The following is a 26,676-nucleotide window of genomic DNA, read 5'->3' as shown; positions in this document are numbered from 1 at the left end:
TCGGAGATTGAGAATTCCGAATAAATTCTACCTCCCGCTTCTCGATTATCAAGTCCAATGGCACTTCTTTCAGGAATGGAGAGGACAAAGGGGGAGGGGGTTGGCCACAAGAGAAACGAAGCTCCTCTACGACAATTTAGACCGTTCATTCACTTTTCAGAAAGAGATTGATCGCTGTTTGAAAAAAAATTCAAGAGTCGGGCGCTTACCAAATAGCTGTCAGTGCTCGGTCAGGGACACAAGTCAACAGGACGAAGAGTGGAGGCATAGGGTAGAGAAATTTTGTTTCCTATCTCCTTGATACAAATGCTTCCGAAACTTATTAGCCAGTTGTCTTCATGTATAGGTTTTGGATCGCAACTGGCTTTTGTGCCGTGCAGTGAACGATCCTGTATCTCACTGACATTGTCTCCGGTCATCACGTCATTAATGGCGAATATATGATGAATAAAGCGATGTTTACTGTTCGGAGAGATGGAGGTGAAGTTTTGGGGCTGCCTGCCTCTGCAATTCCTCTATTTTGCCAGCGAACAGCAGAGGCAATCCTAGGGGAGGTTTGCAGGGTCACGGCAGGATGTAATTTGTTGGCCTTGTCTGCAAGCCAGAAAAAAAATCGCCAGAGACGCTAAGTTCAACAATGAATATCAGTCCATTATATTGCGAACAAGCATCTAAGTGGTGTGCAGAATGTATATATCAATCGTATCGAAGCAGGTGAAGTTAAATTGAACATTTGACTTATGCCAGGAGATCCATGAAGATGTTAGAATGGTGTCTATACGGGCGAGATTGTAACAAATGCTGGAGGATGACACTCAGAAAAACAAACGGCTTTGAAATTGTATGGGACACCAATCTTGGCAGATTAACTACCGGCAATTTCCTTGGTTTGTACCGACTGTGGGGGAAGGAAGGACTCACTTCCCCGTAATCAAACATAACTAAGGCCCTAACCTTTATACTGGTATGGAAGAGGTGGTTGGCAGATTCCATATAGTCCTGTATTGCTGCGTTAAAGCTATACTCGGTCCACTCTGAGTATGAGTGTCAGGTTTATCCCCACATCAAATGTGCGGGTTGTCCTGGTCATATAATACATTTCCAAAGGCACAGATGAGGCATGGACCGCATGGCCATTGCCTCCAAGACTGTCATGGTACCATCCAATAGAATAAGTCATGAGTAAATGGCTTTCCATATCCGCAAGACTTAGAATCAATATGGACAACTTGTCAAAATTAAAAGCATCCAGTATTGGTGTCCGGCGTATGGATAGCAGTGTAGACTGGCTGTACTGCCAAATTAATAGTAATGCTAGGCGGGTGGACAGATCTATCAATACAATCCCAGGCAATGTCAACATTTCGTGACTCTACTTGATGGGGCATAAAACGATATGAACAGAATCCATATGGTCAGTGAACAGTATGGATCAAGAGCCGACAGATGCTGAATATAGTCGGAAGTTGAGATGGCATCAAAACTGAAGTGTGGCTAGGCAGCATGGCTTATGCAAGTCAATTTTAAACCGCATGCAGGGGGACTTATGCCACCTGGGCTGCTTAGATTTGGAGAAAACTCCCTGAAAGTGTTGACATTTGCAACTAAAACACAGAAAGATGTGGAAAAAATTTTCCCAAACAAATCAACTGTCATTGCTTGCTGTACCAAATGACACACCTGTAACTCTAGATACAGTGTAGACGGTGGAGGAGAAGTTCCATCTTCCTTTGTTCCCCAGAGGTAATGACATCCACTAGCAGTTGTGTCAAAGAGACAGACCAAGTTTAATGTCAGTACTTTCGGTCCTTTGATTTTCGAATATTCAAAACATAAGAGCTATTTGTCCAGTTGATTTCCCATGTCACTCCCTGTTTCTTGCAATTTTCCTAAGAACTGTCAACCATGTATTCTCTGACCAACTGCTGCACATAGCCGACAATGTACTCATTGTACATGCAAGACACGGGTATTAAATTCTTAACTGCGTTAAGAATGTCAGAGACACCTGCTATACCAGGGGTGATAAAAAAGGCAGTGTGCACTAACTGTTATGTTTATTTAATTTAATTGGTTGTTTGTTTTATTTTTTTAAAAATTTCATTACATGTTATTGCAAGGTAACATTGTATGCTGGACTTGACCTTGTCCTAAATTGCGTTCATTTCTGCTTGACCTGATTGACTTTTTTATATTTCATTTTATGTCAACAACTAATACATAACTAAATTATTCTATATGTGTATGGGCTTAATATCAAGATCTTTATCAATAGAAGAAGGAAATATGTTTATTTGGGTCAGGGTTTTGGACTTTCCTAAGTGAATTTTACACATTATGGTTTTGATTTTGTAAACATCTGGATTATTCTATTTCCATTAAGTAATGTTTAATTTTGTTTAAAAAAAAATGCTAGTTAGGACCAGAGGTCAAGTAGAGAACTATATAATCTTGTAATTGTGAGGACTTGGTCAATCGTGCTTTAACATCTAGCACTTTCAAGTTGTATTATGTTGTGACCAGTATGGGCTGAATTTTATTTTCTTCAGATTTTCTCTGGAAATCCAAATGTGTTTGATAAAATTCTTGGATAAGGACATTCACTGGAATTTATATTATATTCAAATCTGGAATTATATTACTGTGATTCAACAAAAGACTTGCCACATCAGCACCCCATAAGCTATAACAGACACGACATTGTTCAGTTTTGGATTTCTTCGGGACTTGTGTTGAATTTTATTCAGGACATTAAATTATTAAGACCTGTGTCTGTAATTCTTGGATTATTTTGGGATTTAATTCTCAATACCGTAAGTCCTTTTTCTCATTTTCACTTATTATTCTAAGGAAATAAATTATTTGTAAAATGTTACAAAGCTTGTTGCCTTTTCCTCTTTTCTGTTACTTATTTAAAGAGCATATACTTATAACATAACACAAACCTAAACACATATTAATACAAATGTAGCTGTGTAGAGCCATGCGATCAGAGAACGCAAAAACTATATCCACATGAGAAAAAGTTCACATAATTATGGTCAGAATTTAAAAAGAACATATAACTCTTGTTATGTGTGATTTGGATTTTTAACATAGCTTTAACAATTTTTCAGTCATATCGTTATGATGTCTGCAGTGTGACAGTTTTTATAGTGATGTCTAGCACTGGGGCATCATGCCGCAGACATGTAACATCATGTCCCACCCAGTCACATTATCCTGACTCCAGAAATACCAGTCCTAACACTAACCTCCTAACGCTGAGCACCATGCGAGGCAGCTATTTGTACCATATTTATAAATCTTGGGTTTGATCCCTTGACCTCCTGCATCCAAGACGGATTCTCTAACCACTAAGGCCACCAGAGCAGTCTATGCCACTTGTAGAATAATCTTTAATACATCTGAAAATGACAAAATCCTCAATGGATGGGACCAAAAGTAGCACAAACTTCCAATGGATTTTGGGAGACAAAGTGAACGATGTTGTCAAAAGCTTGATACTAGCACCACCTGTAGGCAGCAAGGGGAGATAATTGGCAAGAGTTATTGCCCCATTTCCATATAATATTAGTAGTAGTAGTAGTAATAATAATAATACACAGGAAAGACGAATTTTCGTCTTTGGGAGGGCTGGGTTCTGGAGGTAATAGGGCTTATATTTTTAAGGTTAATGTGATCAGCCATGAAGCCAGAATATTTTGTGCAAAATCAAGTGCAAATTGGTCAGGAGATTTTAAAAGTGATAAATAACAATCGTGTTTTGGTGATAAATGAATCAAGAACCATACCTTAAGCTCAGTTTGTCTATGGATTGATTACTAAGAGTTACTAAGAGAGATAAAATAACAACGAAACATGTAAAGCAAATTTAATTAGATTTATTCATGTAATTTTACAGCTTGTAATTTATTTGTTCAAGAAAATTTATACATCAGGTTGTGTGACTTGTTCTCTAAAATGCACTGATGTAACTGACTAATCCAAGAATGTCTCAATATAGACAATGTACATTATATATAAACAATCTTTACATAGAAAAATTTGACTAAAATACCTTTACATAATTTGAAAATTGTTTTTCTCTAATATATATTGTGAAAATGATCAAGTAAATTGATGGAAGAGACAAGACAAATAAGTTTAATAGTGTTCAGTCTTTCACTTGATTGCACTAACGATGAAACAAGAATCAAGCTGGTTTAACAGCATTTGTATTGTGCCTACAAAAAAAAGATGATTCAAAGTGATGTAAAAGAAATTTTTCTTGTACATGAAATGAAATGAATCCAGTAAGAAAAGCTTAGAATTACAATCATTAAGAAATGCAAAAAAAGCTGAAGGTACTGAAGGCGAGTCAACATGAGTATCAGGAAACATGGATATTGTTCAGATAAATGATAAATTCATAAAGAATATGACTTGCACTTGGCAGAGGTTTGTAGGGTGGGGCGGGGTGAAGTCATGAGTAATATGATTTTAAATTCTGGAGACATTTGTGTTGGATGTGTGAAGACATTTTTCTTGTATGTACAGTGGTCCATCATTATAAACCACCTCATTATAACACAATCCATGATATAACATGGTCATTATAACACAATTCATGATATAACATGGTCATTATAACACAATCCATGATATAATATGGTCATTATAACACAATTCATGATATAACATGGTCATTATAACACAATCTATGATATAACATGGTCATTATAGCACAATCCATGATACAGCATGGTCATTATAACACAATCCATGATACAGCATGGTCATTTTAACACAATGATACAGCATGGTCATTAAAACACAATCCATGATATATCATGGTAGTTATAACACATCCTTGACACAGCAGTCATTTTAACATAATCCATGATACAGCATGGTAATTATAACACAATCCATGATATATCATGGTCATAATCATGGATTTATTTGCACCAGATGAATCATATTTCTTTGCATAATGTACCACAGTATAAGGTGGTTTTACACTGCACACTTTCCTGGTGTCCCCAAAGAGTGTCATGGAAAGGGAACATTATATACCATACTCCAGTAAAAGTTGACCTCACAATATGGTACATCTTCACTACTCCCCTGAAGTGTTATAATGAGGTACCATGTATTTCATGTCTATTTGTTATGCATTTTGAAGAAATAAAACATGCAACTATTGAGCATCAAAAGGAGGTTAATCTTGACCTATTTACCTCTGCAGAAATTACCATGATGAAAATGTATTTCAGTATGACTAGAGAATGACAATAATAATAATAAAAACAAAACATGTCACTAATCATTGAACTATTTCATTTGTAATGATGGTATTGGCTGAGTATAATACGTAAACCATATTCAACATACGGATAAGGAAATAAATTTAATGTTCCTTTAACTTTATTCCTGTTACAAAATCTTATATTATTCTCAATTCATTTACTTTCTGTGGGTATCAATTTTCTTGTTTCTGCAAAAAATAAAATTTTCCATTGGTTTTTAAATTTTTGAGTATGGGGAGGGATGTTCTACTGACACCACAGATGGATTATTATTTATTATGTATTAACAGATGGATTATTGTTTATTATGTATTAACAGATGGATTATTGTTTATTATGTATTAACAGATGGATTATTTTGTATTGGGTATTAACAATTTTTGTCTAAAGCAACTAAGACATTCACAAAAATCAGTACCCCAAAACAAAAAGTGAATTCACTGTAGAATTGGAACCAACTACAATGTGCTTCATTATAGGATGAATTCAGACACAACATTGTCACATCATGGTTCCCAATGTTGTGTCTCAGAAGTCCCTTATTCCTGATTGTACCCAAAACATCATCCAAGCTGACAAAGAGATAAAAATAATTAAGAGAAGTTTCTGAAACCAACAGCTTACATAATTGTTGTTCCTACACAGGAATAATTCATTTTCATCTAAGCATCATAATCAAGACTAAATTGGCAGGTAGAAAAATGATTTCAATATGCTTGACTGGTATTTTGTTTATTTCCTTAATTCTTGTTCACAGAATTTTGATCATTCTTGCAATACCAGTCCAGTATATAACACAGCCAACCACCGCTCTATAATAAGGTTCTCCTGTACATAACAATACTTACTCAAGTAAAAGCAACAAGAAAAAAGTACTAAGAAAATGTCCATAAATTACAACTGTACATTCCAACACTGAAACAAACTGTGCAAATATTAAAATGTCAAGAAAAAAAAAGCTTGTCCACATTGCTGAACTATGTGAGGTAAGACAAGCAGAGTAACAATTAACATTGTTACTCAAAGTTACACGTTTACATTTTGCACCCTCGGGGTTTCTTCTTAAAACTAACTATATATTTCCTCACAAACTTTAATGTTAGATAACATATTCATTCAGCTGTACAGCTATCCATCCAGCCATCTATCCATGGCAAAACTGGGTACCTTGAGCGTATGAAGATGAATACATTGTGAAAGTATTTAAAATATGTATGATAATGAACTATGCTGAAACAAATTTGTTACATATAATATTCTTAGATCACACATTGGTTTGCAAGTATCAAACCAATTTGTAATATCAAACAAGATATACTATATCCATATATGTTTCATTTTGAACGAGTCATACAAATTTTAAGAGATCATGTGAGTGACTAATTGCTTCCTTAACTAATTAATTATTGTGCTTAAAATTCATTGCATTCAGTAAAAGCTAATATACCACAGCAAGTATAATTGGAATGGTTGGATTAATTTCCTAATGTAACAAATGACCTTCAACAATTTAAAACCTGTATCTTATCATGATTTTACAAAATAAAATCACCCAACAAGAAAAACATCATATCTGTCAATGAACATATTTGTATCTGTTGCTATGAAGTGACTTTTATCTTGTGAAGATTCAAGATGTATTGACTGACAATATATGGCAGTGCAAGAGGAATTACTGGACTTCTACAAGTAGTGTATATCTATGAAGAATACAACTTGACAGGGTACAAGATGTAATTGATAAACAATATATGGCAGTTCAAGAGGACTTGCTGGACTTCTACAAGTAGTGTATATCTATGAAGAATACAACTTGACAGGGTACAAGATGTATTGATAGACAATATATGGCAGTACAAGAGGACTTACTGGACTTCTACAAGTAGTGTATATCTATGAAGAATACAACTTGACAGGGTACAAGATGTAATTGATAAACAATATATGGCAGTACAAGAGGACTTACTGGACTTCTACAAGTAGTGTATATCTATGAAGAATACAACTTAACAGGGTACAAGATGTAATTGATAAACAATATATGGCAGTGCAAGAGGACATACTAGACTTCTAACAATATGTAGCAATACAAGTGGCTTTACAGGACTTCTAGGGTACAAGATGTATAGACTGACAATATATGCAATGCAAGAGAACTTACTGGTCTTCTAAAAGAACACTGCAGTACAAGATGGCATTCTGGACTTCTAGTAGTGTATACATTTTAGGGAGAACACATACTGAAGAGGTACAAGATGTACTGGCTGACAATATATGGTAGTGGAAGAGGACTTCCTACATTTCTTCTTGTTGTGAAAGAGTATTTGTTTCAGGCATATATATATAAAAATAAATAAAACCTCAATATAAGGCAACCTTATATATAATGCATTCCAGTTTTATGGCTCTAATGAACAGCATTATAGTCGGGGAGTCACTTGTAACAGTAACTGGATGTGAATTAAATCTAATGTTACATAATGCACAGGCAGATCAGGGTCCATATGGGGAGTACTGTAGTGTTTACTTGTGTATAATACAAACTTAACAGTAACTGGCACAGAATGAGATCTAATTTTACCTTATGTGCAGGCAGATGAAGGTCAATGTTGGGGAGTACTATACTGTATTAAAGTGAATGGCTTACACCCTGATCTATAGCCTTATTGTAGTACTCCCTCATTATAATGCTTTCCATGGAAGCTAGAATATAATATCTTATACTGAAACTGACTTATAATGACATACATAATACAGTAATCCTTTATTTATAATATTATCCATGGAAGCTAGAATATAATATCTTATACTGAAACTGACTTATAATGACATACATAATACAGTACTCCTTTATTTATAATATTATCCATGGAAGCTAGAATATAATTTCTTATAATGAAACTGACTTATAATGACGTACATAATACAGTACTCCTTCATTTATAATATTATCCACGGATGCCATAGAATATAATGCCTTATATAGAAACTGCCTTATAATGAAGTACACTATACATATTATTTTACTATTACAGAAGAGCAATGGGGTTCATGACCATACCAGCCTTATAAAAGAAACTGTCTTATAATGAAGGGCCCTATAATAAGGGTGTGATCTATATATTTTAAAACAAGTCCCATTTATTTTACATTACTGAACATAGATTTGGTCATAGTGCAGCCATCTTTTGCATATAACATTGCCAACTAAGTGATGCTGGTTAGTTTTGTTTATACAAAACATGACTTCCAAAAGACCGCTGGGTAAAGAACATTGTCATGAGACATTTTTAATGAGATGCCAATTATAACTGTAGCATCCAATATGGGCAGAAATGTGGACAATGGTTATTAAATGAGTAACCATCTAAGTTTTGTTTTGTTTACAAGAAAATGAAATTAGGACAGACAAATTTATTTCAATCAAGAGCTGCGTTTATCACAAAAACCAAAAATGTCCCAACTGAAAGCCAAATGATAACCTTAAATCATGCAAATACATGGTTAATTAGAGAAATGTTAATACTTTATAGGCAGAACAAGAATGGGAACTAGTATGTTTGCTGCAATAAATACTGACCAGCAATGTGTCATCAAGTACAACCAAGTATTTTGTCATTGAATGAAATATGTTGGTATTCTCTGTGTTCATCTGGAGCTAACATATTGCTGAGTTTTCTTATAGCTAATTATTTTAATCAAACAGTAAGTACTATCAATGATAACTGTAACTTATCAGTAGTTTTAGGCTTTTATATGTATAGTGCATCACACAAAATATAGTTACATGCCTCAGTTATCAGTACTATTATAACATTGTACTGTATATAACTGCATGCAAGTCAGACCCAAATGCAGACTGCAGAGACCCAGATCTGCCATCCCATTACACAATTTGTTAGAACTAATCAGTACAACAAACAGCACAGACCCTAATCTGCCATCATATAATGCAATGGCAGATCGAGGTCATCACTGCCTGCAGCTGGACCCTTTTTATAAGTTAGTATATATGGTACATGTTCAACGACTAACATCCTCATGCTTTCCTTTTTTAAAATTAAAAACATGCAAATACAGCTTCTGAATTTGCCTGGTATGTGTTAGAAAGAGACGTTTCAATAAGAATATGTTTGGAATTTTACTATAAAACTGTATGCTAATTTCTACCCAAAGTTACATAGAGCATTTTATGTACTAGTAAAAGCTTGATTTTCCTAACATTACACATATTCAATACATATCATATCTAAATACTAAACATATTCAATACATATCATATCTAAATATTAAACATATTCAATAAATATCATATCTAAATACTAAACATATTCAATACATATAATATTTATAAAATTGTCAAAATAAAAACACACACCGATTGATTTCATCAGTAACAAGAAAACAGAATCACACATTATGCCCAACAACTAATATTTCATAATTATCTTGTGTGAAAAAGATTGCACATGTGAAATGGAATTGGGAAAAAAATTATCAAAGCTAATGCAAATCCCCCATAATTTTCCTACATCTGAAAGGTTCAAATATGGTTTCACTGTACAAGCAGCCAAATGTATCTTGTTACATAAGATTAAGCTTGGTTTTTGGAAGACCTGTCTCTGATAATGAATTAAAAAATAACTTACTGTTAGCATAAATGCATTATGAAAAAAAGCAAAGCCTCTCCAGTATGTGGCGTCTATCCTTTGAACATTGATATAATAATTATTATGCAAGAAAGACAGAAACACCTAGCATATTAGAGTACAAACTTGAGACATTGTCAGCAAAGTGAAAACTTGTCTTGGCATTAACTGGTGGGAAAAAAGTATATTGTATATTCTCAATCAAACCAGTCTTGTTAAGTCACTCAAAAAATGCAGACAAAATGTCCTGATTAGCAGGTGGCTGCTATAGAGCCAGGTTAAGATGTACAAAATCAATGCATTTAAGGAACCTTCTAAACCAGGCCTATTTAAACAGGAAGCTGCCATAATCTGTTACAGCTTGTATTATTTTCCATTAGAATTTAGAGTTAACATTATATCATAATCCTGACAAAACAGTTTGTCTCAATACAGGTGGTCTCACTTTACAAGTCATCATATTATGTCACAAAGTAGGTTGTGCATGAAGGATCAAGCTCGTTTTTTCCAAAAAATTTCACAATTTCTAACTGAGATTTTAAGTTATGGACATGAGATTTTTGCCTGAGTTGGAAAATTTTTAGTTATCTCGCTCATGACACACAAAGACTTTTATCCGAATTGGAAGATTGTTCAAAGAATTAACCATTGGTTAAAATAAATTTAATGCTGGGAATAATTCACTACTTGAAAAGAAAAGTTGAGAAATTGCTCAAATCTGATGAAATCCTAAATTTTTCACCATCTGAAAAAAACATTATTTAGGTTATTATTATACTGTAATCCTTTGGTTCTGTTCAATGTTAAGTACAAAATTAATTTCTACAAACAAAACAGTAAGAGGAAAATATGAGATTTTTAGTGAAACTGGGGCCTGTGCCTAATTTCACCAACCATCTCAAACTTTCAACCTCAAACCAATTCTTCTTAGTGCTTCATTTCAAGTTATTAAATTTTCTTTCAACATTAAGCAGATACAGACATAATATTGTGTATCTTCCTGAAAATAGTCTAGTTTTATTTATAAAGAAAAATTTTGAGGAATTCTTCAACTTTTCAGGAATTCTAAAAGGATTTCCATGTGTACAATTTTAATATTAAAGAGATATTTTTTATTCTTCATTATGTGTCTACATCTGTAAAAAATATCACAAGCAAAATATAGCCAAGTCTCAACCTTGTAAAAAAAAATACTGAAACTAGTTTTATTGGTGTAACCACTGTAATAAGATAGTAGGGACACCTACTGGGAGAGAGAGGTGTGTGTGTGTGTTATATTTTTATTTTTAACATAGCTTTAACAATTTTTCATTCGTATTGCTACGATGTCTGCAGTGTGGCAGTATATAGTATTGTCTAGCCCTGAGGCATCATGCTGCAGATATGTAGCATGATGTCCCACCCAGATACATTATCCTGACACCAGGCTGACCAGTTCTAACATTAACCTCTTAATGCTGAGCGCCTAGTGAGGCAGTTGTTAGTACCATTTTTATAAAGTCTTTGGTATGACTTGTGCAGAGTTCGAACCCGTGACCTCCAGCATCCGAGGCAGACACTCTAACCACCAGGAGAGAGAGATGAACAGTAAGAGTGGAGAGCCTTCAAGATAGACAAGACGAGTTACCTGCTCTGTGTGTATGTGTGTGTGTGTGTATATATATATATATATATATATATATATATATATATATATATATATATATATATACACACATATATATATATATATGTCTGGTTAGGAAACACCTAGCTACTGACCACAGAAATCAGGTGACCATTACATACATGAAGTTTATAGAGGAAATGTGCAGGAGTGTGTGTCTGATCTATGTGTTTATCAGATGTTGTGTCTGAGCTATGTCTGTCAGATGTTGTGTCTGAGATATGTTTGTCAGATGGTGTGTCTGTCAGATGCTGTTTCTGAGATGTGTCTGTCAGATGACGTGTCTAAGATATGTCTGTGTCTGAGTCATGTGTCTGTCACGTGTCTGAGCTATGTGTCTGTCATATTCTTATGTTGGAATGTCCGTGTATAGTGATTCATCAATGTGAAGTTTCACAATTTACCATGCTTTCTCATATATGGTTTTGCAGTCTTAAGAGTTGTTTTTCAAAGACTTCCAAACATTTTCAATTATTTTTTTTCTTGCCAAAACTGAATTTGTAAATTATTGAATAAATAGGTATAAAGATAGATGGAAATAAAACACATGACTAATTAGTTTGTCACTACAGCAAAGACATGTTAATCCGTCTGGTATTATATATTATTTTTAGAAAATATGTAAATAAGCACCAATTTGAATTAAAAGTGACATATTTTTAATTTTAAGTTTTAATGTCTTGTAATGAAATTAAATCTTGGAGCTTTGCAAAGAATTCAAAGAATCCTTTTCAAAATGCTCAAGTGCATTTCAAGGATATTGCAATGTTGTTCAAACCATGCTTATATCCATGCTTATATAAGATGTGTATATTCACAGATCCATTTATTTCACATGAATTTATTTAAGTTACTGAACCTACCTCAATATAAAACAATATCACTAATAATACAGTAACCTATTATGGCTCCCCCATACTGAACCTACCTCAAAACAAGATGACCTCACTTCCAACACAAGCAGACTTTTATGACTACCCTGTATTGAACCTACCTCTGTATACAATGACCTCACTTATAACACAGCACATTTGTATGACACCCCATTGTTGAACCTACCTCTGTATATGATGACCTCACTTATAACACAGCACATTTGTAAGTCTCCCCTTTATTGAACCTATTTCACAATAAGACATCATCTCTTGTAACACATTACACTTCTATGGCTCTCCTGTACAGGATAGTAACAAAAGAGAACTGGATTTGTCCAAGTACAGAAGACCAAAGAAAGCAAACATGGCATCTGGTCAACAGTGTTCTGACATCTCTCTATATATAAAAAGCAGAAAATCTGGGACTTGAAAAAAAAAAAAAACAATCACTTGTATTTCAATTTTTATTTTGTTTGTTTTGTTTTGTGTACTTACAAAAACCAATGTTGGGAAAAATTATTCAAACAAGCTTTGACCACATAGGTGTTTACCTAAATCAATAACAAGAATGGTTACATGGAATTCCATGTTTTTCCCATGAACAGTGCAAAACAAATAAAATGTCTTTCAAAGAGTTTAAAATAATAAGCTACTGGAAGATGAAAAGGTCTATTTGAGTGACTAATGTTAGCCAACTAATCAATGTTACTGTTAACTGTTATCATAATCATGTCTGCAACTGTGCATCAATCCTTTTCTTCTTTTTTTTAATTTACTGTTTTTCATTCAGTATCTCTCTTTTACATCTATTGCTAATATGTCAGACAAGCCAAGCTAAGATAAATGACTTGAGCATAAAATTGCCTTTTATAAAATCCCTGGATATGCAACTCTTGTATGAAATCCCAGGATATGCAACTCTTGTATGAAATCCCAAGACAAGCAACTCTTTTATGAAATCCCAGGACAAGCAACTCTTGTATGAAATCCCAAGACAAGCAACTCTTGTATGAAATCCCAGGACAAGCAATTCTTGTATGAAATCCCAGGATATGCAACTCTTTTATGAAACTCCTGGGCATGCAACTCTTTTATGAAACTCCTGGACATGCAACTCTACCTTTATTTCTTGCAAGAACTCTTATTTTCAATTTATTGTCATAATTATTGAAAGTACATCACAGTTGGCATAATAAACAAAATTAAGCAAATTCATGAATATAAAAAGATGAAAATAGTCAAACCACTGATAAATGCATGGCATATATGAACCAATAATCATTAATATACTTCATTCTACATCTAAGATGGTTGATCAACTTATTGATCAATTAATAATTTTGAAATTAAATAGTTTTGGGGAAAACTTTTGTTTTCCTGGCCATATCAGAGATGAAACCGCATACATAGTTCTTCCTTAAAATGAAAAACTTTCTTAAGAGTCAACCTCCAGCTTGGAGAGTTGCAAGAAGTCACATATACTTTGTATAATGCTGGTATATTTCAATGAAGTCACATATACTTTGTATAATGCTGCTTTACTCAATGTTCATCTTGATGACCATCATGATGGCCAGTATCTAGGGGTGGTGGAGCATCTGGTAAGGTGGTACGAGAACCTGCAGTTAAATATCCAGCAACACTTGGACCCGTTGGACCTGCAAAAATAATAATAATAATAATAATAATAACAACAATGATAACAACTATAATAATAATAATAATAATAATAAATAATGACGATAATAATTATATTAATAATCATAATAATGATAATAACAACTATAATAATAATAATAATAATAATAATAATCATCATCATCATCATCATGATCAACATCATCAAATAGAGCAGTGACTGCTTTATTGGTTATTAGTTAAGTAAAAGAAACCTGTTAAAATTAGTACTAAATGATTCCCTCATTGTAACACTGTTAATTAAAGACATATAGTATACTCTCTGATAACTAGACAAGACTATTTTTGCTAGGCTACCTCAAGTGTTTTGCTTGATCATGGTAACAAGGTTTATATCACTTAAACAAGGCTTTGTCAGAAACAGTCGAAGCACAAAATATTTCGAATGCATATAGTACAAATAACCTTAAAACTTCTGCTGTCTATGTCAAATGGTGTTTGCTTAATTGTACTAATTAGGTTTTTGTCAAGATTAAAGAGAGAAAAAAAATCCCTAAAATAAAAACTGCATTAAAGATCTACAATCTGTTGCATTGGACTGAAAATCGAATTGGGTCATCTACTAAAGTGTGTGTGTGTGTGTGTGTGTGTATATATATATATATATATATATATATATATATATATATATATATATATATATATATATACACACACACACACACACACACACACATAACCCTGTTAAATTTCCCTTGTCCACTTTAAATCATTGTCTTGGCTTAATAGTGCTTATAGAATTTGGTGAAATACATTCAAAAAATGTCCATAAAAATGAAAAAATACTGTGTGTAAAATCAGATCACCATCTATATATGAATTTGCAAGGGTTTGCTAAACACTAGGTATTGTATTTTTTGCTCTATGGCTAATGACTTTATGCTTATTTCAAGAAGAAACATTCCCTTACTATGTCAAAGAATATATATACTTTTGGAGTAATGCTATTCAGTTTGCAAGTTATGAGAGAGAGAGAGAGAGAGAAAGAGAGAAAGCTGATTGCATAAATAACATGACTTTTCCATGCCAAGAAAGTGAAGTGTGTATACAATCACTGGGTGGAAATTGTGATGATTTCCAAGTTATGCTCCTTGTACATTAAACCAGGAAGTAAAACAAACACAGGAAGCTATATTAATGGATAAAAAATTCCCCATCTCATGGAAGTGTATATGTATTTCAGGGGTTGGACTAAAATACATTTCTAAGTTCTGACCCAGGGCCCAAGCCCCTGTGAGCAGGCAAAGACCCAGAAGCTACTGATGGCTACTATTTGCTTGGCAGGTTCTGAAACAGGGTATTTAGTAGCATTTTACAGTACCTCAGCAAAACATAGGCTATTTGGAGCCAAATAAAGATAAGTTAGAAAAATGTAAAAAATATTCTGAACAAAATGTAAATATGCAACACAAGATAAAATATAAAACTAAAAAATGTTAAAATTCTGTAAAATTTATAGTTTCTACATGCTGTCACATGAAAATACTTCTGTCGCACAGGGTTGAAGTTGATATGAATGTGTTACATTGTTAGCGGACACTGGCACGGTATGCACTATGCACCCTCCAGGAGGTAAATGTAAGAACTTCAATAGGAAAAACAAGGTTTTGAAAAGATGTACATTCAGGGGCCATAACTCTTCCAGATGATAACGTAGAATGCTGAAAATCCAACTTGTTCAAGATCTCGTCAATATAAAGGTGCATATCAACATGAAGATGCATGAAAAATTTGGCTGAAAAGGGAACAGCAAATAAAAAACATGCTGTGGAAAGCAAATTTAGGTGGACAGGCCATTAGCGGTCAGAAACCTTCTAGATAGTGATATGAAACACTTGAAATTTAAATCATCAAAGCCTTAATCAATACACAGTTGCGTATCAGATTTATTTGAAATGAAACAAAGCTTAGTAATGTTATGCTGTGTCAACCAAAGGGTAGACAATCAGGAACCATAACTCTATAAATTATATCATGAAAAGCTCAAAATCAAACTCTCTAAACGGTGTCATAAATCTGAAACCACATTTGAAAGTTGGTTGAAAATCTGTTTGATTATAGGACCCCAATTACTATAACCAATTACAGATAGTCTTAATTTCATTTGTAAGTAGCCCCTGTAAGTAAACTAAACTGTTAATGAACACAAAAACAGATTTAAAGAAATGAAAATTGGTTACTCATGTGTCTGGACAATAATGATTTGGTCACAATGGACTCGTGGGTCATTTGTATGTCAAACAAAACAACACAACCTTTGCTTTGAGTAATGAGCTTCTACTCAGATCACATATGCCAATTTAGATAAAAACTCATAATAGGACCATTAAAGTCTATCTGACAATGGTGAAACCAAACTGTACCAGAATGTACACAATGATTGTTTTTTAACTAAGCTGCTTAGAGGAAACATCCCTCATGAGAATATGACATTAATTTTCAAGGACCATAAATAATGGCATATCAAGAAACTCCTTCTTGGCCCCATACCCCAAACATAATTCTGGGGCTCTCTACTAATAAAAAAAAAATTGTTTCAATGGAATGGACATCCACTGGCTCTATCAGCATACACCATCCCACCCCTGCAACTGTAGTTGTTACTAGGGAGACTGCTATACTACTGACCATAACTCAAGATTTCAAGAGACAAAAGCCATAAATGGGCATGTCTAGGTCATATGACAACACAAAACCAACGCAAAATATGCTGAATGATTCCTGAGCTAGTGATGCCAAGTCTTACCAATTTGAAATAGGCTGTTGATGTATGGGTTTACGGCAAATTTTCAGCACATGAGAGATGATACATGGTGGACAGTATATCTGGTGGAGAAAAAAAACTGGAAAAATCCTGGGAAGAACCATTGATCCATGGAAACCTACTTGCAAGCTTTCTATCATAACCACATTGGCCAAACCCAGAATATCAATCCATAAAGGAAAGAGGTGAAAGAGGAGTGATCAGTAACACCTTAGACTACTCAGCCAACTGGGGCCCATGTGAAATGTGGATGCAAGCTTTAATAAACAAGAATCTGATGCTTTAAATATCTGCAGGAAAAGTTTTTCATCAAAATATAATCATCCTTCAGTGCTTCTGCTTGACATGTTTTCTCCATTTTCTCAGGTGACCAAGATCCTAAGCTGACAAGAATTTTGAGTGGTCAATAATCAATTGCTTTTGTGAAACAAACGCTAAACTACTCTTCAATAAAAGAACTACAATCAGGCATTACAAGCATTTTCTATGACCTTGATATCCTGGTGACCAAGTTCTGGTTTACTGACACAAATATTGATTGAAGATCTGACAAAAATGGTTGCCATGGTTGTAATTTGAGGTTAAAAATCTAAATGATTCCACCAAAATTGGAATGGTTGGCATTTCCAGAGTTATGTTTGCAACAAGAATATGCAGATACGAAGATTATACAAGTGATGAAAATTGGGCAATAACTTTATCAAACATGGACCTGAATATACTGTAACGTTATCTGTATGATATATTAATCTAGAATAGTTTTATTCCTGTCATTTCGGTTTATGACATTTATACTTTAATGATTTAAATTCTGTGGCTGGTTTTGTGTTATTGCAAAAGTACATATACAATATATACCATGCATTTGATTGAATGGAGGTCACAAAAACATCACATGATACTAGGCGTGCATTTATCTTGTAGAGATATCAGGCATGCCCTAATGGCTGATTTGCACAGCAATTTGAGAAGGTCAGAACTTGACTGTTAATTTATTTCAAGATATATGATTTAAATGTTCAAGAATCTTTTTGGTGATCAAGTTGTGTTGATTTGGTGCACACACAGAGACTCTATAAAAGAATTAAAGTACCAAATTAGGATTCTTCAGTTTATTTGCCAGTTTTGTAAGAGATAGAGGAAATCGAGGTTTATTTATAATTTGTTCACTGGACAAGTAGAGTGGAAAACATTTTTTCTAAAACAGACAATACCTGTCAGATTATGTGAATTTATTCAAGAACTTTTGTGATATTTTACTTTTGTGAATTTAGAAATTAGAGTCTTCTACTTTTGTGGATTTAAAACTGAGTCTTCAGTGATGCTAGTACATTAGCATATAAGTACATTAGAACCGTCATTTGGAATACACTTGGTTAATTTCTGGATTAATGAGAAATTGATAGTACAACTCAGGATATAAATCTAGGAATTCAAAAACTGTAAGTTATTTTTAATTCTTTCACTTTGATTTTATATTCTAAATTTATAGTCTGGAAAGTTGATAGCTCTTTCTCCCACTCTACAAGAAGAAAACTGTGGAACAGGAACAGAAGAAAAAGATCCATGACACACTCCGTGAGAATCCCTTCATGTTGACAGCATTCTGATTATCTCTTTTCAATTTACAGTATGAAGAAAAAGAGTACCATAAATTCTATGCCCATTCCATGGAATTGTCCGCACTAATGACCAAGACCTTTGAGCTGGTGTCTTAATAATTTTTGATAAAGTGTTGACATGGGTAAAGTTTCAGCAAGATATCTTAGGGATTAGAAAGTGACACACTGTTGTGACCTTGACCTTGAGACGGGGTTCATAGCTATTTTATGTGACACACTATAAAAATGACTGGTTGTAGTTCTATTAAATGATGTAAAGTGGACAACGATAAAAATCTGAGTAACAGTTTGCCTTGCTGTGATTTTCACACTCAGACAGTGGGCACAGCTACTATATACAACACAATATAATTTATCACACTCAGACAGTGGGCACAGCTACCATATACAACACAATGTAATTGGCTAAAGTTTCATTAAAATATAGTTTCATTAAAATATCTTCTCTCGCTCAAAAGTTATACTCTGGACAAGGTTACAAATTGTAATTAAACTTTCCAATTCCTTGCCCCTGAACTTGTGGCACACTGATCAAGGTTATGGTATGCAAAACACATGCTAGTCATTATACCTCTTTTGGACAAGTTTCTAAACCTCTCTTCAACCATTATAAAGTTATGGCCTGGACAAGTTTCTACACATATCTTTTAAAATTATAAAGTTATGGCCTGGACAAGTTTCTAAATATCTCTTCAAAAATTATAAAGTTATGGCCTGGACAAGTTTCTACACATCTCTTCAACCATTATAAAGTTATGGCCTGGACAAGTTTCTACACATCTCTTCAAAAATTATAAAGTTATGGCCTGGACAAGTTTCTACACATCTCTTCAAAAATTGTTAAGTTATGGCCTGGACAAGTTTCTACACATCTCTTCAACCATTATAAAGTTATGGCCTTGAAAGCAAAATGTAATAGGCATGACTAGGCATTTAGATAGAGAAAAAAATTAACCTTGCACACACAACTTAAGATTGTGATATCAAAACAGACAATATAAATGACATCTAAACTTTTAAAATGAAAAACTGGAATTTTTTAAACATGCAACATGTGGATTTAACACTTTAGCAGTAAAGTCTTTGCATACAATGCAACCATAGTATATCAAACATTTTTATTTTGTCTGAAAAAAAAATTTGATCAGAAATGTCATTTGGTACCCATATATTTATCTAAACTTTGGCCAAACAAATGAGCTAACAAAAACTATCACCAATAACCTGGCATAAAGCATTTGTAATTATCATTGGTGCTGAAGTTTTTTTTGGTTGTTAATAAAGGTCATGTCACGTAGAGATTTTCCTAAATAATGAATGATCGGAAAGAGACCTACTGCAGTATAAATATTTCTGGGAAAGGAAGAAACTTGTAATTTAAACACTTCCTTAAAAATAAATCAGAATATTGATAATGCCATAAACTCCTCACTTATTAGTGCATTAATAAATTATTTTCATACTATCATCCTCCAAATGTTTAGCAAGTCTAAAGTATATTGTATACCATATTCATACTGTCATCTTCCAAGTGTTTAACAAGTCTAAAATATATTGTACACCATATTCATACTGTCATCTTCCAAGTGTTTAACAAGTCTAAAATATGCTGTATACCATATTCATACTGTCATCTTCCAAGTGTTTAACAAGTCTAAAGTATATTGTATACCATATTCATACTGTCATCTTCCAAGTATTTAACAAGTCTAAAATATATTGTATATGATATTCATACTGTCATCTTCCAAGTGTTTAACAAGTCTAAAATATATTGTATACCATATTCATACTGTCATCTTCCAAGTGTTTAACAAGTCTAAAATATATTGTATACCCTATTCATACTGTCATCTTCCAAGTGTTTAACAAGTTTAAAGTATACTATATACCATATTCATACTGTCATCTTCCAAGTGTTTAGCAAGTCTAAAATATGATGTATACCATATTCATACTATCATCTTCCAAGTGTTTAACAAGTACAAAATACATTGTCTGAAATGGTCATATAACTTATCATTCATATTTGGCAATTTTATCTAAATCTGCATAAATATTATACATGGATTTCTCTTGCATGAGTTTTAAATGGTAAACTGTTTGTTTGTTGGGATATTACAAGCAATTTTTGAATGCAATAATACTGAAAAAATTATTATGGAAAAAAACTTGCTGTCTGTGCCACCCCCTTCACCTAAAATTCACACTAAAACAAAGCTGACAATCTGGACTGAATGAGAGTTGTTTCCGATTTTCTACTTACAACAGAAATAATCATATTATAGGAAACTTGGAACGAATAATTGGACTACAAGTACTACTTTTAATTTAAAACTTATTTACAGCTAATTCTCACAACAAATTTTGTGAAACTTCTCTACATCAAACCCTTCTGTAACTTTCAGCAGACTGGTCACAGATTTTGGTTTCAACAGGGCCATTTAGTTGCTATTCTAAGTTCTGAAGAATGAACACAGATTTTAGTTCCAACAAGACTATTGTGACAATAATCTAACTTCTATAGACTGGCCAATTCTACAATACATTCAGATTTTGTGGCTCTTCAGTGCCTCCTTTTACAGAAACATCACAATAGTAAGGTTTTGCAATGAGTATGATTGTTGAAACAGAATGATCTTTAAAACATAGAACATCAAAAGAATAAGCCCAGTCATAACTTAGAATTTAAAATGGCAATAAGGTGTGTCATCCAAAAAAGTTCAGACATGTACTGTAAAATCATTCAGCTGATCCTTTGCTAACAGGTTACCTCTATCAAACAGTCACCTAAATTAAAAAAAGTTTTTTAAAAAAGTTTTTTTTCAGTAAACCAAGATACTGGAGAAATAAACCTCAGTTAGGTGACCAACTACCTTCAGAGGACATTTTCACTCCCAAAAATGTCTGCCTAAAACAGGTTTTAATGTAAATTTTTTCCACACATAGAATAACTCTGCAGGCTGACATGTAGAAAAATGACTCCTCTATGAAAAGCATATGGTTCATATAAATCATGCAAAGGAGTGGTTGGATCCCTCTGTAAAATCATACAGAAAAGGAGTGGTTGAATCCCTCTCCAAAAGCATACAGAAAATAATAAATGAAATGCAAATGCACTGTGTAAAAAAAAACTCACATAAAATGCAATATTGCTGCATAAATGCCGTATTATTTGCTTACAAGTCGAGTCCAACTGCAAACTGCACAGACCCAGATATGCCATTGCATTATGAAACATCAGATTTTGGTCTGTATAGTCTGTTAGGAACAATCAGTAGAACAAACAACATATATCCTGGTCTGCAGGTACATTATGTTATGGGAGACAAGATCTTTGTTGTTTGCAGTTTGAGTCGACTTGTAAGTGGCACACAGTAGCATCAACTGCACATTTACCTTTAGATGAATCTGTTAATGAAAAGAATATGGCAAATGTTTTCATTAAAACATGCATCAAGAAAAGTAAAATACAAGAACCAATATAATCAGATAATATTGTATATTGTATATACAGTGGAATTCTGCTATAACACGATAATTGGGGTAAAAAAAATTGAATCATGTTAATATCGGGGTCTTGTTAATGCGGGTTTTTACAGTATTTTACTTTTTTTCAGAGAACAACTCATTGGCACATATATGTGTATTCATGTCTAATATAAATGATGAATAGGGTATCAATACTGTTTACTATTGTGACATCGTGGCATGCAGTTCATTCATAATGCATGTAATTCCTTTGAAAAATTGGACACATATTTACAATATTCAATAATTTTGTCCCAGATCATTGTGTCTGAATTCAACATCTAATATACAGCACGAACAGAGTATTAACACCGTTTACTTGCTGTCTGATATTGTACCATCGGGGCTCGCAATTAATCCATAATACAATTATTCCATTGCAAACATTATGTACATATTTAAACTATTCAATAATTTTGTCACAGATCATTATGTGTCTGAATTCAATGGGAAAAATTAACAGCAAAATTAGGTTAAGAAAAACAAAGCACATGTATGGTTCATTACTTTCCAGCGTCTATGAACTTTGTACAAATTTCATACTGCTAAAATTTTCTCGTGTGTTTCCGTGTACATTTATCCATTGCAAATTTCCAATAATTAACGCTTGTACGCCTATGCTTTTGAACGACTACAGCAAGAATAATTAACAATCAACACATGCTTTCAGCATGATTATAACTTTACTTCAGATTTTGTGAATATTGAAAGAAATGTGTGAAAACTACTATACTAATCATTGCACAGAGTGCAGAGAACGACTTGCGGTTGTGAAGTTGCTCTTCCATAACAGTAAAATATTTGTATAAAAAATAGGAAATTAATAACGAGTTCATAAACAAACACCATACACATGTAAAACCAGAGAACTAAGTGCAGTAGGCCTGTAATGGTCACGAGTCACTTTATAAATTTTTTTAAGCTGAATGCATGTACAACTTCATTCCCTTTCAGTTTCCAGCTAATAAAGTGGACTTTACTTACTGGTCAACTTATTTTGTCTAATAACACCACCAAGTCCAGCAAACATGTTGGCAGCTTTCATTGTTTTGATGTTGATTAAATTGTGAGAATCTCTTATCAACCACCTGCTGCTTGGTTGTGTATGCAGTTAAAGAAACACATGTTGGCTATTGTTTGAGCAACAACTGTATACAGAATTAATTGAAGACAATCATAAAGACGACTTAATGGCTTAAATTATGGATCAGTAATAAGTAACAATTCTGTTAATGTTTATTTTGGCATAACACTTCAAGAACCAGGTGAAATTGTTAAATTTCATAAGCCAAGCTACAATCGTATTATATTAAAATTCATACATGAACTCTTCACCAAAATGATAATAAACGTTTTACACACTATTTCTCGTACTTAAAAAAATTAATTTTCCCGGTACAAGAAATATACAAGCACATGTATTTAAAATTTCAGGAACCACACCACGATCGTATTATATTCAAATTCATACACAATTTCTTCCCCGAAAATGATAATAAATTTTGTACTATTTCATGTACTTGGAACAAAAAATATTTTTTCACGTGCGAAGGAATATATACAAAATTTTGGTAACCATGCCATGACCACGTTATAGCCGAATTTGTGCTACTGCAGGGCGTGTTATGGTAAAGTCGCACTGTACTTGCTTATAAGTTGAGTCCAATTACAAAAACTAAGTACCAGCAGACCAGGGTCTACATTGTTTGTTCTACTGATTACTCCTAACATCTGCATAGACCCAGATCTGCCAGCACATTATGTGATAGAAGATCTGGGTCTGTGTAGTTTGTAGAAGGACTTGTAGGTATGAATATTTTAGCAGAAGTTTCATATCAGTATAGAAGAAAAAATAGTACATTGCGCTATAAATATATATATTGTGTTTAACTTGCAAATTGACTTCAAAGCAAACTGAAACTGCATTAATTCTTAAGCCCTGAAACAATAATAATCTAATTTCAACACTAGTTTGCATCATTAATTAAATTATTTACAAGTGAAAAAAAGGTAAAGATTTAGAAGGTTGAACACTTTGATTAAATCTGCCCACCATCTCTTTATCACTGTAGATGTGTGTGGATGTGTGCGCTTGCAGGTACATTTGTTTGTGTAAGCAAGATTTTATAGGCAATCAAACAGATTTTATATGCATAATTTTTTTGGAAGAATTTTAAGGTTGGCAGCAAAGAAAGTCTGCATACACTATTCAGATAGGCTGACACTATGAAAAGTGAGACTGTGAGAATTAGATTTCTATGGCACAGCAAGGGAAGTAGACACAAAGAGACTCCCTCTTTGTTCAGCCAGCATTATAATGAATGTGAAAAACTTTGCACCTGAGCTTAATGTAAAAACATCAACAATGACATTAATCTAGTGTCTGGACATTCAGATGGATGCCAAAGTTGTCACTATGCTAAGCCAGCTCAAAATAACAATGACAGAGACTACAACACAAACTGATACATAATAAAATTAAGACTAGCACACAAGGGACACTCTACGAGAAAACTATTTAGGAATAAAAATGAGAGATTATCATGTCTTCAGTGCTTTCATTACAAGATATATTTCCCACATTCTAATGAGCTACACCTATGGCATAAATAACTGTCATGTACAATTTTACATGATTTACAGAATTAAATATAAAGTTTACTGTGACTGGCTTAAATGATATTACCTATAAAAATACCATGATTGGCTCAAATAATGTGAACACTTTCTCATAAGAATCTTAAAGGATTATCTGTATGGTAGCCTGCAATTGTTAAGAACCAATGTGATTACCTGTAAGGCAGCCTGCATTGTAAGAACCAATAAGATTACCTGTAAGGTAGCCTGCAATTGTAAGAACCAATATGATTACCTTTAAGGCAGCCTGCAATTGTAAGAACCAATATGATTACCTTGAAGATAGTCTGCAATTGTAAGAACCAATATGATTACCTGTAAGGTAGCCTGCAATTGTAAGAACCAATATGATTACCTTTAAGGTAGTCTGCAATTGTAAGAACCAATATGATTACTTTTAAGGTAGCCTGCAATTGTAAGAACCAATATGATTACCTGTAAGGTAGCCTGCAATTGGTCTGTCTGAGATGAAGAGATCATGCCTTTGGTCTCTGTAGTCCTTCCACACTTGTGATTTATCCAGGATACCACTTATCTGTCAATTAAGAAGTAACATTAAAAAATATGTGCATAGTGCTTGTTGTTGGGCTGAACATATCAAACATATCAGTAAAAAAAGTCAATTCAAGTTTATGGCTTCTCAGTAGGACAAGACATTTTCTCCCTGAAAGGCACAGAAAACTATTTTATAACAGTTACATACACCCTATTTAGAGTACTATAATACAGTATGGGGTAATTAAAATGATAAAAACATAGCAAAGCTGGCACATCTTCAAAAAAGAGCATTTGGGCTAATATCAATCCAGAAAGAAAGCAAGGAAAATTTAGCTGGTAGGTTAAAAATATTACCTATTAAAGACTGAATCTGTTTGAGAAAAGACAAATTAATGTACAGGATATCCCATAATAGTGCTCCTGAATATTTACAATCACTATTCCAGTATAGGCTACCTGGTAATACTCCCCACCTGTGATCCATGTCTACCAAACAGTATAGAATTCCCAAACCAAATACATAGTTATTTAAAAATCTTTCCAATACTCTGAACTCTGCTCTGGAATAGTATTCCAGTTGAGATTAGAAATGCCCACTCTATTTCCTTCTTCCAAACCCAGTATATCCAGTGGCTTCAGAGATGCAGCTAAAATAAATAAATTCCTTTGTATGAGGGCCTCATGGTAGATTAGTTCTTAGCTAATTGTGTTACCCTCATAATCAGGCACTGATATTACATATTACTTTATTATGAGGCTACGAATCTATTATAAAGAGAGAGTGCCTTATGAATGTGATGGTGAGAATGAATTTAAAAATCTGAGGATAATAAAAGCAGTACAATTAGGTTTTCAAAGAATGCATCATTTAAACCAACAGAAGCAGCAGAGGGGGCGAATCCGACATTTTGTCCAATCGTCATTTTGCTTAATTATTACTTCTGCACTCAGCGGATCCGGTGTAGTCAGCGCTGGTAAAAAAAAAAACGACGACGTCGTTGGGGGATCGTCGCGTCGTCATTTGGTTTAATTAATACCTTCTGCGCGCCGATCCCAGCGTCGTCGGCGTCCGGTAAGCACATCGACGACCGCGTCGATGTCATCGCCCCCCTCTGCTGCTAAGAAGTTATTTACAATGATCTTACAAACAGAGTGATCACTAACTCCTCCTCCTGTAGATCAATTAGGTTATTTGACTGATCGGTGAGTTTAAAATTAATTCTCGTTAAAAACCGATCATGGCATCGCATATAGACCGGATTAATCGGATTCTCAACGATTAAAAATCCCGGAGGGGCTGTTGGTGAAAATGAATAAAGGATATATCCCTGTTGAGCTTGATTTGATTGATTGGTATCTACCTGGTAACTCCCTTCGATAACATCACACACTAGATTGATTGCTATCACCGATGCGATATTTACGTTGTATGGAGCAATATGCAT

General features: G+C 33.6%; 1 protein-coding gene across 3 annotated transcripts in view; it reads right to left on the bottom strand.

The window, feature by feature from the left end:
- Positions 1-3,864: 3,864 nt before the first annotated feature.
- Positions 3,865-26,676, bottom strand: part of LOC149790580 (dnaJ homolog subfamily C member 13-like) — a 205,118-nt gene continuing 182,306 nt past the window's right edge. For all 3 annotated transcript variants that reach the window (XM_089972669.1, XM_089972671.1, XM_089972670.1), the window contains exons 56-57: positions 25,169-25,268; positions 3,865-14,139 (exon numbers count right to left, since the gene is read on the bottom strand). In XM_089972669.1, the coding sequence (XP_089828795.1) occupies positions 14,024-14,139; positions 25,169-25,268 (216 nt within the window). In that variant the 3' untranslated portion in view covers positions 3,865-14,023. The remainder of the gene's footprint in view (positions 14,140-25,168; positions 25,269-26,676) is intronic.

The sequence above is a fragment of the Sinohyriopsis cumingii genome, chromosome 10 (assembly GCF_028554795.1).
Source record: "Sinohyriopsis cumingii isolate HCF-2022 chromosome 10, ASM2855479v2, whole genome shotgun sequence".
Lineage (NCBI taxonomy): Eukaryota > Metazoa > Mollusca > Bivalvia > Unionida > Unionidae > Sinohyriopsis > Sinohyriopsis cumingii.
This window is presented reverse-complemented; position numbering and strand designations above follow the sequence as displayed.